The sequence below is a fragment of the Dysidea avara genome, chromosome 11 (genome assembly GCF_963678975.1).
Source record: "Dysidea avara chromosome 11, odDysAvar1.4, whole genome shotgun sequence".
In the NCBI taxonomy this organism is placed as follows: domain Eukaryota; kingdom Metazoa; phylum Porifera; class Demospongiae; order Dictyoceratida; family Dysideidae; genus Dysidea; species Dysidea avara.
The window spans coordinates 20,778,390-20,792,395 of record NC_089282.1 but is presented as its reverse complement, the minus strand read 5'-3'; the positions used below and the strand labels follow the sequence as shown (position 1 = coordinate 20,792,395).

Genomic DNA, 14,006 nt, shown 5'->3' with positions numbered 1-14,006 from the left:
GATAGTTCAATGTATGGGATGCTTTGGCTGCAACTGAAGATTCCGCTACTGTCATAATTTCTTTGTAAATCCGGTGCTATGTCATCAGCAAATAGTTCCATGTTACTAAGATATGAGTGTGAGTGTAAGAGAGAAAACCATCAATGTTGAAAGCTAACAATGTTGTACTGGCAACATAAATTAAATTAATGCATGTGAGTCCTTGCAAGAAACATGTGACCACAAGTACAGTACTAAGAAAGAACCTAAATAGGATCATGGGTACTCAGTAATTGCTTCCACCCATGCAATCATTCATACCCTACCCACTAGAATGTAGGGTGTCAGAGAGAAATCGTCATATTTGTATACCTAGTAGTTGGATAAGGAAGTTATTCTATCAACACTGTCATATGATTTCCGGAAGTCACTATGTGATTACATCACGCATACCTCACAACCACAAAATACACTATGTGCCATACCTGTCATTTCACGCTTTACTCTCTATCAACGAACGAACAGGTCAGCTGTGGTGTCCATGTATTCACCTAGTTGCCTAAGAAGATAGTACAGTCGCGCGGTAACAGTCTTAAAGTATACATCTAAGGCGCCTGTAAAACTAGGGCTACTTACTATGGCGCGGAAGAGCATTGCCAGGTGTACGCACACGATAGCGTTTCTACTACTCCTTGCTGTAACACTGATCAATGGACAGATGCTATTTAGTGTAGTAGAAAGCGAAGAAACAGTTACGATTGGAAACGCTCCAGCTGGAGGATCGAATTATCGGTAAGTCTCCTGTCAGTTTATGCATCGTTTATAGTGTATCCAGGCTAGTACACTATTGTAGTATGTGCTTGATTGTTCCACACTTTAGATTTGAGGAAGTTCGATGTAGAGAAATCTTTACCGTAGATGATTTGGGTGTCATACGAAGCAACGGTGGAATAGATCGTGAAAGAGTTGCAAAATTATTCCCAGAGAACACAGATGAAGTGAACCACGACATGGCCGGTTGTCAGTTGGATTTTACAAGCAGTAGTGGTCACAGTAGCGCAGTCAGGATTGAAGTGGCTGTACTCGATATAAATGACAATTCTCCACAATTCACATTCCCTAATGATGTAACACGTTACGAAGTTAGAGAGAACAAGCCAGCCAATAGTACTATACTGATATTCTCAGTGTCAGATCCTGACAAGGGTGACAACGGTTCTGTGGTTGATGTGCAGATGAGTGGAGTGGACAATGGTATCTTCTACTTATTTGAAGAACTTGTTGAAGAAGAAACCAGATTTTTAAGGGTTACGTTGCTAACTAATAGCACACATGCTGCAATAAATTTTGAGACCAACGAACAGTTTAATATCACCTTTGTGGCAAGAGATAGAGGCACTCCAATGAGAACTAATACCACAACAGTGATTCTTGACATTCAAGATGAAAATGAAGGTGCTCCCATCTTTGGCATGACGAGTTACGAAGTCACTATCAATGAAACTACTCCTGTTGGTCATGTGATTGTGCAAGTTTCCGCTACTGACATGGACGGTGGAGAGTTTGGAATTGTTCAGTACACCTTGGAGCCTAGTAACGAAGATATCAGAGGACAATATGCCATTAATGCTATGACTGGTGAAATATACTTAAAGAAGTCAGTTGAGAACTTTACCACTAACACTGTTCATAATGTTCTTGTACAATCCTATAATGGGAATTTCACAATACCTGGTAACATGGCTGGTGTAAGGATCACCATTGCTAGAGCAGGTGATTTACCACAGTTTAGAATTGGGTCAGATATAATAACTTCATACAATGATGTTGTAGTCGAAGGGAATGATTTGCTTACACCAAACTGGAGTGTGGATAGTGATATGGACAGTTTTAATTTTACGGTGCAGTTTGATGGAGTAGCGCCTGACTATGACCTTTCCAACCAATATCTTGATGTCATTAAAGTATACAGTCTTAGAATAACATTTATCAATGTTGACCGGGAGACTACCCCAGTCATTACTGGCTCGCTGATAGCTACTGACACAGAGTTCGCAGCCTTAACTAGCTCACTGCACTTCTCAATCACAGTGCTGGATATTAATGATAACCCACCTCTGTTTATAACCACCAACGTTTCTGTGTCAGAAAATCAACCTGTTGGTTACAAGGTCGGAGATATTGTAGCTCGGGATCCTGACTTAGGAGAAAATGGAACTGTCGATTACCTTTTACTCCACTCTAGCCATCCTGAAATTTTAAGTGTGGAGATGAATGGCTCTATAATTGTGAGAGGTGTTGTTGATTTTGAACAAGCTGAGAGTATCCAATTGTTGGTAATGGCCAGAGATCAAGGAAGCCCTTTCTTGTCTACCAACCAATCCATTACAGTTTCCATTATAAATATAAATGAACACGCTCCCTTGTTTGTCACTAAAGATCTCGCCTATGTAGTATTTGTGAACACTACATCATTTCCAGTAACACTTACTGTTAATGCTACGGATGGTGATACAGGATTATTTGGAGAAGTGACGTATGGCCAAATTACAGAATCCAACAATGCCAGCAGTTTTGTTTCAATAAATACACAATCTGGAGACATTACTATTAATGCACCTTCCACTGCTTCAGCTTATCCGTATTTATTTTCAATAGTGGCCACTGATGGAGGTGGTCTTAGTAGCATGGTCACATTCAGCATTTATGTATGGACCGACTTTTGTGAGCAGAATCCTTGTGATAACGAAGCTACATGTATCAACATAGACAATGACTACATGTGTGAGTGTGCAGATGATATTTACGGTGGACGAAATTGCTCCACTGTTAAATTTCCTTGTAACAGTAGTGTTATGCCACAGCCTTGTACTAATGATGGACACTGTACAAACATCAACAATGACCTAGACTACATGTGCACATGTGTGAATGGCTACTCGGGAAGAAACTGCCAGTACAGTGCTGTTAGCTTTAGACCAAGATCTTATCTAACTTACACTGGTATCTCTCCAAGTTTCAATGACCTAAACTTGACCCTTCAAATATTGCCAAAATCTCTAAATGGACTAATATTTTATGCTGTTGAAGATGAAAACAATTTTGTTACATTGGAGTTGAAGGATGGTGAAGTAATCGCTCGTACTTTAAGGACTGGAGACAGCAGAGCCTATGGGATGGTAGCTACAAATAACAGCTGGTATCAGGTTGAACTCACAATATCTGAACAGGTACATATATGGTAATGATGTATAATTTGAGTGTGTTGAGTGTGGTCCAATAATATTGAACATGTGTGTGTTACAACTAGCTTGTCTATTTTTTATCTTTAGACTGTTTCAGTAGAAGTCAGATTAGCTGAGGATGGTATCAATGGATTCACCCAGTAAGTGGCATAATTATACTAAGCATGTTAAATAGAAACTAGAGAAATTGGTATTTTAGGCCAGCTAGTTGTGGTTAGATCCTATTTCATGTTGCCAACAGATGTACTTAGCTGGTTTACAACAGCTACATAGTGCTACATAGAAAATGTGATCAAGACTTTTATATGCATGTTTACCAGCACCCTGATTTCACATTCCTGCTTTATACTTATATGAAATCAGCCAAATTGGCTATGTAAGTCCTTGGTTTTGCCAGGCTATTGGTTTGACTAATCATCCTCTGCAGATGGTGTCCTTTCATGGCCTTGCCATTATTGTAAACAGTACCATTGATAGCTAACCCCATTGTTATGGCAAGAATCCCATCAGTTAAACAATTTTAACTAGTTTACAACACCTAGCTGTTGAAATTTTGGCATCTGGTGTCCTTTACATGTTAAAGGATTTCTTGGCATCAACATTGTTTAAGGATAACAGCTGTTTGAGATTTTTGTTTTAGCTGATGATGGGCTGGTTAGGAGGGGCAACTCTCATATGGCTTCCTTGTGTCTTGTTTCTTTATCCTTCCCTTTAGCTATGTGTTCAGTTGTCACCTTTTAATTGCTCATTTGGGTTAGGCCTGTTGTCATGGCTATTCTTTTGTTGTGTGTAGGTCCTCAGCTGACACTCAGAGATTATTGGATGATAGAATTCAAATACATGTTGGTGGAGTGCCTGCAGATATTCCTGTTCCAATGTACCATGCCAGCAGTAGAAATTATATTGGCTGTATGCGTGACCTCATTGTTGATGGAGACCGTATCGGATTATCTGGTGAAAGTAAAGATGAAAGACGTACAGCATCACATAATGTTGAAGATGGGTGTAGAGATCAACCCTTGGAGAAATGCAATGGCTGTGAGGGTGAAGCCTGCGTTGATTATTTAATGGAGGGAAAACCTTATTGTGACTGTGAAGTTGTAGGAGCCATTTGTGAAACTGCTGGTAAGTTGGCCAACACCTGTTGTATAACATATGTATTAGTTCAATTGTGGGTGCTGTGTTTTCAATACAAACTACCTTATGATGGGTCTGGGCATCCTGTGATGTTCTCTCGATGTATTGAATTGAATAAATAAATTATGAAAACTTACTATTTAATTTTTCCATTTTCTAGTAGCTCCGTCAAGTTTAGTCAGCTTCACAGGGAATAATCGTGAAGCCGATTTGATTATTGAACCAGGAGAAGACTTTTACTTAGCCTTAAAGCAGAGTCGACACACAAGACAAGATGTAGAACAAGTGACATTTCAGTTTCGTACTACCAATCTGGAAGCTGTGGTTTTAAGCAGCAAAATTGAAGATAGCAATGGCAACCTGGGAGTGTTCTGGGTGAGCTGAATATGTAATAATCCACTAAGTAGACACTGGTGCTTCAGAAACACTTATAGTACATGTGTAAGTATGGCTTTTATATTCTTGTCTCTCTTTTCTACAGTTTGACAACTCCAGTGTTCATTACTATGCCTACCAGGATGATCAGAATGACTTACCGTGTGATAGAGTGACAGTTGAAGGACACTTTAATGATGATGACTGGCATACTGTAGTACTGACCATTAGAAGTGATGTTAACATTACACTTGTCGTGGACAACTCCACAAGTAGTGATTCAATCTCTTGTCGGCAGGGTGTGTCTTTTGTCGGTGATTCGAGCAAGATAACTGTTAGTGGTGTATCAGGAAGACAGGATGGTTTACCAGATTTGCCTGACAAGGACTACTACGGTTGTGTACAGAATCTCAAAGTGGATGATGTCCCCATTATATTGGATCCAGGGTTTAGGTCACAACTGGTGAACAAGATGACTGAAGGACGTATTGATGCTGTGAGTGGTGAATGCTTAACAACAGGTGGGATTGAACCTACAGAAGACACCAGCCCCTTTCTAGAACTATACATTATCGTGGTGATTGCAGTGAGTCTGTTACTGTTGGTAATTCTTTGTGTGGTGGTTATAATTGTATGTCACCGTTGCTTGCACAATCGTCCACACAAGAGCAGTTTTGACATGTCACAAGAGACACCTCATGAGTTCCAGGACAGCCCACCTGGAACTATGTTCCGTAGTATCAAGAAGAAGACAGAATTTGATAATGCCAGTGTGGGACACTACCAAGAAGAAGGTGAAGAAACAATGCCTGATGCTGCAGCTATTTCTATTAACTCACTACGCAAGTCTGTTTCTGTTGCATGTAATTCAACTAGCAGTGGAACAGGCAGTGGAGAAACTGGTTTTCATACTGGCAGTGAAAGGGACCGTTCATCGGATGTAAGTTATCCTGAGCCTACACCTATGATGGCTAACGAGATGAATGAAGAAACTGGCTCTGAAGTGCAATCTGAATACTCCACTTTTGTTTCTGACTCAGACATTACGTCTGCTGTGGAACAGACATTGTCTCCACCAGACATACAACTATTAGGACCACCAAATGTTTTGGGAATTCAATCACAAGCGAGAAATATGCCACAAAGTATGCGGCACAAACCGTCCAGCTTGAAGGATCCAACACTTTCTCCTTTGGAAAGAAAAGTGTTATCTCCATACCATCCTCATGGTCAGTTGAGTAGATTTAGTATGAGTACCATCGAGAGTGGGTCAGAGTCTTCATTGGGACCTTCACCAGATACAATGCTTAACTATCCTCATCAACCATCACTGTCTCATGAGCCACAGCTACCAGGGTTGAAGACACTCTGTGGTCCCAACTTTAATCCAATTTCATACTGGGAACAACAGTCACGGCTTAAACCGTCAATAGACCCAGACTATCCTTTACAGCGGCTTTCTCTAGCTTCTGGAAGAGGCACAGAGGAGCCTAGTTCTACAGTGAGTGTTGCTTCAACACTAGATGAGCGACACGAGTTTGCCAGCCAAGGTGGTGGTGAAGGAGAAGCAACGAACATGAGAGATGGTCTGGAGAGTGATCATGAACTAGACTACAGACTGGCTGATCTACAAATACCAGAATATGAGTCAATGACTCTCTCCCAGTCTACATTAGTTGGTGGATCAGAAGATTATTTCCCTGAAGCAGCAGTGAAACCTTGTCACCCTATCCCCCAGTCTGTACGACACAATTCTGTACCCAGAAGTCCACCTTATCACATGCCCAGCCCCAATCACTCACCACAATCAATTTCATCGTCCTCATATGGAAAGAACTCTAGTCATCGATTGCTATCAGAGCAAGATCTCTCAGCACACAACAGATATCAATACCATAACCTAAGAACTGCACCAAAACCACCACATATGATATCTGATCATGGGCTCCATGCTCAATATTCATCAAACTCAACATCATCAGCTTCTACGCCGCAAACAGCCAGAGCATGGAGATCAGAAGATCCCATCAACGTGTGAATAAAATGTTTTAGGCTTATTTTTGAGAATAACATATTAAAGTTACTGTACAAACCAGCTCTTTAATCATGTATTATATTATTTTGTTGTTGTACATAATCACTATATATATTTTTCCCAGTACATTAAATCAAATATATTTTTACATAAAGTTTCTCAAGTTTCACGTTTTCTCTTTCTGGACTTCTTGGCAGACTTGGGGAAACTTGGTGGAACACTTAAAGTAGCAATTGTTGCTGGATTATCTCCAACGCCCCCAGACACTTTACACCCAAGTGCTTGGAGCCGCTCACAAAGCCTGTGTACACACATTACATCAAGAGAACACTGAAAATTTATTTAACAATGTATACCAACAACACTGTACAGTTTGTAACCAAGGTGTTAATGTTGGGCCATACCCACACTTTTACTCAGAGTCCTACACAAACTCTGTGGTTGAGGTCACTGTATGATAACCTGCCTTAAGCACTTAAAGGAACTTTGCAGCTATCCTATAAACAACACTTCCCACACAAACCACAACACACCTGCTTCATTTGAACGTGACTAACAAATATTACAAAAGTTACCTTTGTTATCATACTGTAAAGTTACTCAGTCATGTTTCAAGCATATGAAAAACAGGATAATGAATATAATATGAACAAGGACATGTGGCCAAAGTGGTTCACTGTTGTAGGGCTACTACACACAAAATGAGGGTCTTTTACTTATGGTTAAGATGATATTATTACTGCAGCTCCAACAGAGATGTCTGGGAAGGTACCGTCCCCACATGGGAGCTCCCTAAATTGCAGAGGAAATATGCCTTAGTTCACTACAAATAAACTAGGGTCAATTTCAAATTGTTAGACTCTAGAAAGTGATACTGTTACTGTGGAGCCAACAGGAATGTCTGGACGAGTGTTAGTCCCCACATAAAGAGCTCCTGTAGATGCAAGGAGATGAAAACTACCCATTACAGTATAGTATGTCAGATGATGATTTGATCAGAGTGCCAGTTCATAGGTTTTGTCAACATAATAGTGAAACACACATGCAAGCACACGACACACTCACGTACATCACGCATGCACGTATGTGTGCACACATGCACCCACACGCATATATGCTGTGCACATCATAACACACAGAAACATTATACCACACACACACACACACACACTCATAGCTTATGAAAACAGGAGATGGCTACTAAAACAATACTTAAAATGTTGCGTGTCATTTTTCACGCTCCATAAATTAGCTCCAGGATTTGAATAGTTCTGTAGCACATAATTACAAAAACAACTAAAACTATTTTATCTTACACTGCTCATTGAGCTTGCATTACAAAACACAGGATACTAGAAACATAAGGTTCATCTTACAAGCCTCTTCTTTTCTAACATATCAGGGAAATGTATCCTACTGGAAGATCTGATGGTAACTGAGATATGTCTCAAAGAAAAATAGAATTTGAGCAATTAATGTGATATCATTTCAACCCATATATACATAGGCTTTTTAATATGCACACTACACACACACGCTCTCTCTCACACACACACACACACACACACACACACACACACACACACACACACACACACACACACACACACACACTACACACTACACTACACACACACACACTACACACACACTACACTACACACACTACACACTACACACACGCACGCACACACACACTCACACACACACACACACTACACACACGCACACTGTCTGTTATACCTTGTATTATCTATTTGAAGATCTTTCTGGAGTACTGTAATGTCAAAAGAAAAATTGTCTATGAACAGAGCCAGCAGCAGAATGTGGCACAACAGTTTATCTTTCATCCTGCTCGGCAACACATAGTCAGTACGACTGTCTCCGCCATCTTGACCAGCTGACGACATTGTGAATCGTGACAGTATCATGTGCTGTACAACATCTGGTATTCCTGCAAGGTCTGTTGGAAACCAAACACACAGTACACACTACAACACACTAACTACATGAGAAATACTTACTTCCCATATCCCCTATAAGAGGCTAACACAAGCATACATGCATACTCGGAAATTTAAGAGATTGTTACCACTAGCTAATACATATAGGGGCATTCTTTCATACACCCTAAAATATCCATACTATACATGTATTTGCTTCTTTTTTTTACATGTTCTGTTTAACTTGGAAGGATACTTTCCAAGTATGTACAAATCACACTAGAGGTACAACTAAGATTGACTGAAGACTGAGTTATTATAAGAAAACATCATTGGAATTTGCTGATGTAGCAACAAGTCAACAATTCTACACTCCTCCTATCACAAGGCTGCCAAACCACAAAGAAGACATTATGTGACAACACACCAGTTTGCTTGAGGGTCTTTCGCTTCTTGCGATAAAACTTCACAAGATTTGACAAGTAGTACAACTTCTGAGCAGCTTCACCTTCTTCCGATGTTGGTAGATGCTCAAGAACGTAACCAGGATACCTACAGGTGGACATGCACAACATCAACAGGTCATGAATATATTTTGTGGCCAGTACATTTCATCTGTTCTCCATTCAGCAATGAGTTTGGGAGTGGCAGACGTGAACAGTTGGCTTAGAGCAGACAAGCTGGCCAGTTCACCTGGACTAATTACTAAAAAAAGAAACCTTTGAAGAGTATACATTAAAAGTAATTCACTAACTGTCTCTGATGTTGTAAACTTCAGATGGTATCTTTGCTGCACTGTTATGAGGTGGAATAACAGTGTCAGTAGTTTGGTCCTCTAAACTCTCTTCTTCTGCTACAGTGTAAGAAATGAAGGAATGAAGTTTGTCCTGTGGTGCCAACAATGTAGCCTCACATAGCCATTAGTCAGACCATTTCTAATCCTTTTGTGTGAAGAACACATAAAAAAGGGAAAAGGCTTGGGTTTGGCTGTGTGAGACCAAGTCTAGTGATTCCATTTCATTTGAATTGAAAAGAATTAGTTTTAAACACCTGGATGAAAAATACACAGAAACCTGTGTTACCAAAATAGGCCTGTTAGTTTAGTAATGCAAGATGACCTCTGAACAAACAAGGCTTAAATCGAAAGTTTTACAACCCCAAGGGCTGTTGATAACTTAGCTGCAGGCAACAACCAATAACAACGTAAGTCTTACACCTGCCACAAAGTCATAATTATAAAAACAGTTTCAATTTCATGCCTGTTAAAAAACGGTCTGTTGACTGAAGCACAAGAGCAGTGGAGTGTGTGTATTATTTTCAACAGACTCTACTCATCCCATTAGAATGAGGCCATAACCAACTAGCCACAGCCTATAAGAAGCCCAAGTAGCACAAGCCACATTGTTTTTGCCCGCTAATTTATTCATTTAGAGCCAACCATAGATGACAATCTGCTAACAGAAACACCTCAACTAACAAAGAGATGCTAACAAGGTGTTCTACAAATTTGGTCTAATAAAGAATCACAGCAAACAGAAACAACCCAAATACACACACTTGAACAAGATGGCCAAAAGTAGACATAAAGCTTACTGTGGTAATCGAAGGTCTCCAATGAGTTAGTCATTGAGGTATCAAGATCTTTTGAGTCAACTATCCCCCTTCTGGCGTTGGCCAGGAATCTTTTCTGTTTCTCACTACCAAACGACTGTACAAGTCTGTACTGCTGTTGCATCTTGTCCGCAGGCGTCTTGGGCGGCGATTTTGTTACCTCAGTTGTCATGTCACCATTTTCATCATCGTCATCACTAAGGTCCAATTTCGCCTGTATACTATCACCTTAACAATGACATAATAACCAAACCATCACCTGCTACCCCACACATACATAAAGACTTTGTTTACAAAATGCATTATTTAAATTACTGCATCACTACAATCTCATCTAGCCATTAACATTTCACATGGAAAAGCCATCTAGGAAAACATTCCAACAATTATAGGCCAGCTTGTACGCAATCTTAATGCTATGAGTGGCGCCCAAAACATACAAAAAACATATTGGAACATACAGTTAATCAACAAAACGCTTAACCCATTTAGCCTTCTGTTTGGATAACACCAATACAAGACATGTCATGTTACAAATAACTTTATCTGATATCATTATACAGCTTATGATAAACAGTATAGGGGTCAATGTACAGGGCTATTGAGTTTCAAGTTAGACTGACAATAAGAGGCATTGAATTCATTAGAGTATCAATTCACCCAGTGATCCATACCTGGTTGAAGTGGCAGCATCGTGGTCAGGCTGGCTGGCAGGATACTCATCTGTTTGTTTGTCGGATCCACAACACCAACATAGAGCCTAACAAATGATCACATGTTGCTATGATTATGATAAAACTTTTTACCATGTTATTGACTGAGTGATTAGTGACTTCAACATGCTGATTAATTTGATGCCATTGATGTTGTGATGCATGGTAAAATGTATGTGTACGGTAAAAAAGAGCAACATTTGTGTATGAGTGAGTGAGTGAGTGAGTGTGTGTGTGTGTGTGTGTGTGTGTGTGTGTGTGTGTGTGTGTGTGTGTGTGTGTGTGTGTGTGTGTGTGTGTGTGTGTGTGTGTGTGTGTGTGTGTGTGTGTGTGTGTGTCTATGAGGGATGCTGTTATAGCCTGCTGTAACTTGTAGTGTATGTAGTGCATGTAGTACAGTACATACACACTGTTTACATGCATGCAACATGTATGGTAGTGTGACCCTGTGTTTTGTGTATGGTCTAGAACATAATATAATGTGTACAACACAAGCATTCATTCATGTATATAGTACAAGTCACAACTTCCAACATGTGTTCCAAAATTCCCATGAACATTTGTATTGAGTTTCATTACGGATACACTGGCATTAAAACAATGTACACTGCATAGTTCATAGTGCACGCCAGGTGTGCAACTAAGATGTGTTTCATTACTCTTAGGGACTTGCATGAAGCTAGGAGGTATCATTTAATTAGTGAACTCATTTGTTAGTCTTGTTACATACAAGGCCTTCAGTTTAGCTTGCCAAATCCCCCTTGTTTTATTTAGGGGTGCATCCAACAGTATAACAACAGGAACACAATGAACACTGACAATATCATGTATTGTTCAAGCATGTTTCCCGTAGTGTATTGTGTGTATAGTGTGTTTGTGATAAAACAAAGATTCCGGACTGATAAAGTCACGACTGAAATCCAATACTACACAATTCATTTTCAATATGACAAAACTCACCTCATCAAATTGTTGGATACAGTTGAGTTCAGGTCAGTGGTAGATCCAACATACACCATGTCTTGACCTTGAGCTGTCTGAAACATCAGTTACACAGGGATCAAGGGTGATGGTGTATATACCCTACCAAGATCCTTCTGTCATGGTCATCCTCTGTTTGGTAGACTGAAAACTTCAACTTCTTTCTCTTGCGACGTCTTGCCCGAGCATGTTGAAATTGTGCTGCAAGGATACAGATTTTCGTACACAAATGCCTAATAATTAAGTTTACTGAGCAAAACAATGCTACATCTGTAATAAGCGCTGGCGCTTATGACTACAACACAAAAACGTCGCAACAACGATCCAAAATGCGTGCTCTCTACCACTTAGAAAAAGTACACAATAAACATGAACTACTAAACTACATACGGTCAAGAAAGTGTTTTAAGCCAATGGCGCTTAACCGAAAGTGCGCGAAGGGAAATTAACAAACCAAGAACCGTACTATTACACACCGTTCGTGACATCGTAGATTATCTATACTACTTACCTAACAAAACTGCGGACTCGCTTAAGCCTTTAGTATCCACACCTACTTCAACCATGCAAGCAAACGTTCATTGTATCACGTGTTCAGACAGGATATCACGTGTGCACTATTTATCAATGCAATGCCAGTTCTTTCCATCTTTGGTTTAATAATTTGTAGCAAACATTTCATCATAAACATCTAATGTTGGGTCGGACACAATATCTCTCATATTTTGATTGAAAAATTTGCACCCCGGCCGGCATTAGTTGCTATATTATTTTGTCCCAAATGTACAGTCTATTTACACAACACAGCAACTTCTGAAAAACTCCACTTCACTCTAGTGGTAAATGAAAACCCTATCATATTATGCTTCAGCAAATAAGGTAGCAATGTATCCAAATTAACTGATGTAGTGAATTCCACAACTAGCCATGCGGTCATTGAGAATTTTATTGTGGCATTTAAAAATAAAACATTATTCATTCATTTAATTGGTGTCAAACTTATCACATTTACCAGATTCATTGATAGGAAGACACTCAACTATGACAGTTGATTATTGGCTTGCCCGATTGGTACTCCTTTTTCACTTGGTATTTTCCAGTACATGTGATAGCTACAAAATAACTAAAACTTTCCACCGTACCAATTAGTTTGGAAGTTGACAAAGGCTTCAGAGATGGTCTCATGGTTTTGTTGACTTCATCATCAACATTTTACTGCTGACTAACTCAAACCTTTCCTTGTACATGGTTAACTACCATCTCCAGCTACCTATAGGAGTTGTGGTGATTGTACTCGGGTTGTGGATTAAGGGACGAAGTAGTTACTTAGAACGCGAACAACTTCAAGAGCTGATCGTGAGGAGTTGATAAGGTATTGTCATCCAGATGTTGTTGCTCATCCATCATTGGCTATGTTTTTCCACTTTAACAGTCCCAGAAAAATTTACCAGACTACTGGTCATAACACCAGTTGATGATTGGGAGTTCCTTCAAGTTGACCACTGCCAATCAATTTATCTGTATAAAGTTACAGTGGGGAATGACCATCAGCCATTAACAGTGATAGCTAACCTAATTAATTTTTCATTTGGAAAAGGACTCCCTTAATTGGCAAGCTTAGTAGCTATCATGTATATACTAATGGAAATGACAAGTCTTAACAACTATTAGACACTCCTACAAAACATGGACACAAAAATTGAGAAAAAGTTGCACTGAATATTTATCTGCCTGTGTAATATTGATTGGGAAGGCTTGGAATAAACAAAAGTACATCGAAATGATAACACACAAACGGTGATGTCCGCACTGTTGGTGTCTATTTCGCTCTTCACTTTATGCTCCACTTGCTCCATTCGTTTTGAGATGCTGTCAAGATCCATTGAAATGCATGCAATGCACAATCATCTACAACTAGCTTATTAATTTTTGTTGTGCTTATTCACTTCAATTTCCATAGTATCCATCAATGATAATTATAGTGGTA

At 39.6% G+C, this 14,006-nt stretch overlaps 2 protein-coding genes across 3 annotated transcripts; one reads left to right on the top strand and one right to left on the bottom strand.

Moving 5' to 3' along the window:
• Window positions 1–457: 457 nt before the first annotated feature.
• On the top strand, window positions 458–6,925 carry LOC136237538 (uncharacterized). Of its 2 annotated transcripts, none has more exons than XM_066027718.1 (6): window positions 458–771; window positions 860–3,209; window positions 3,312–3,364; window positions 4,018–4,349; window positions 4,525–4,736; window positions 4,843–6,925. In XM_066027718.1, exons 1-6 carry the CDS (start codon window positions 617–619, stop codon window positions 6,772–6,774), a joined length of 5,034 nt encoding a protein of 1,677 aa, XP_065883790.1. In that variant the 5' UTR covers window positions 458–616; the 3' UTR covers window positions 6,775–6,925. The 2 variants fall into 2 exon arrangements, with proteins under 2 accessions (XP_065883790.1, XP_065883789.1); XM_066027717.1 differs by having other exon boundaries at window positions 459–771; window positions 4,522–4,736.
• On the bottom strand, window positions 6,834–12,637 carry LOC136237539 (DNA-directed RNA polymerase I subunit RPA49-like). Its single transcript, XM_066027719.1, has 10 exons — window positions 12,531–12,637; window positions 12,126–12,220; window positions 11,999–12,075; window positions 11,000–11,085; window positions 10,308–10,553; window positions 9,469–9,567; window positions 9,323–9,419; window positions 9,142–9,266; window positions 8,515–8,734; window positions 6,834–7,072 (listed from the first exon to the last, which is right to left on the bottom strand). The coding sequence occupies exons 1-10, from the start codon at window positions 12,583–12,585 to the stop codon at window positions 6,931–6,933; spliced, it is 1,242 nt and encodes a 413-aa protein (XP_065883791.1). The 5' UTR covers window positions 12,586–12,637; the 3' UTR covers window positions 6,834–6,930.
• Window positions 12,638–14,006: the final 1,369 nt, after the last annotated feature.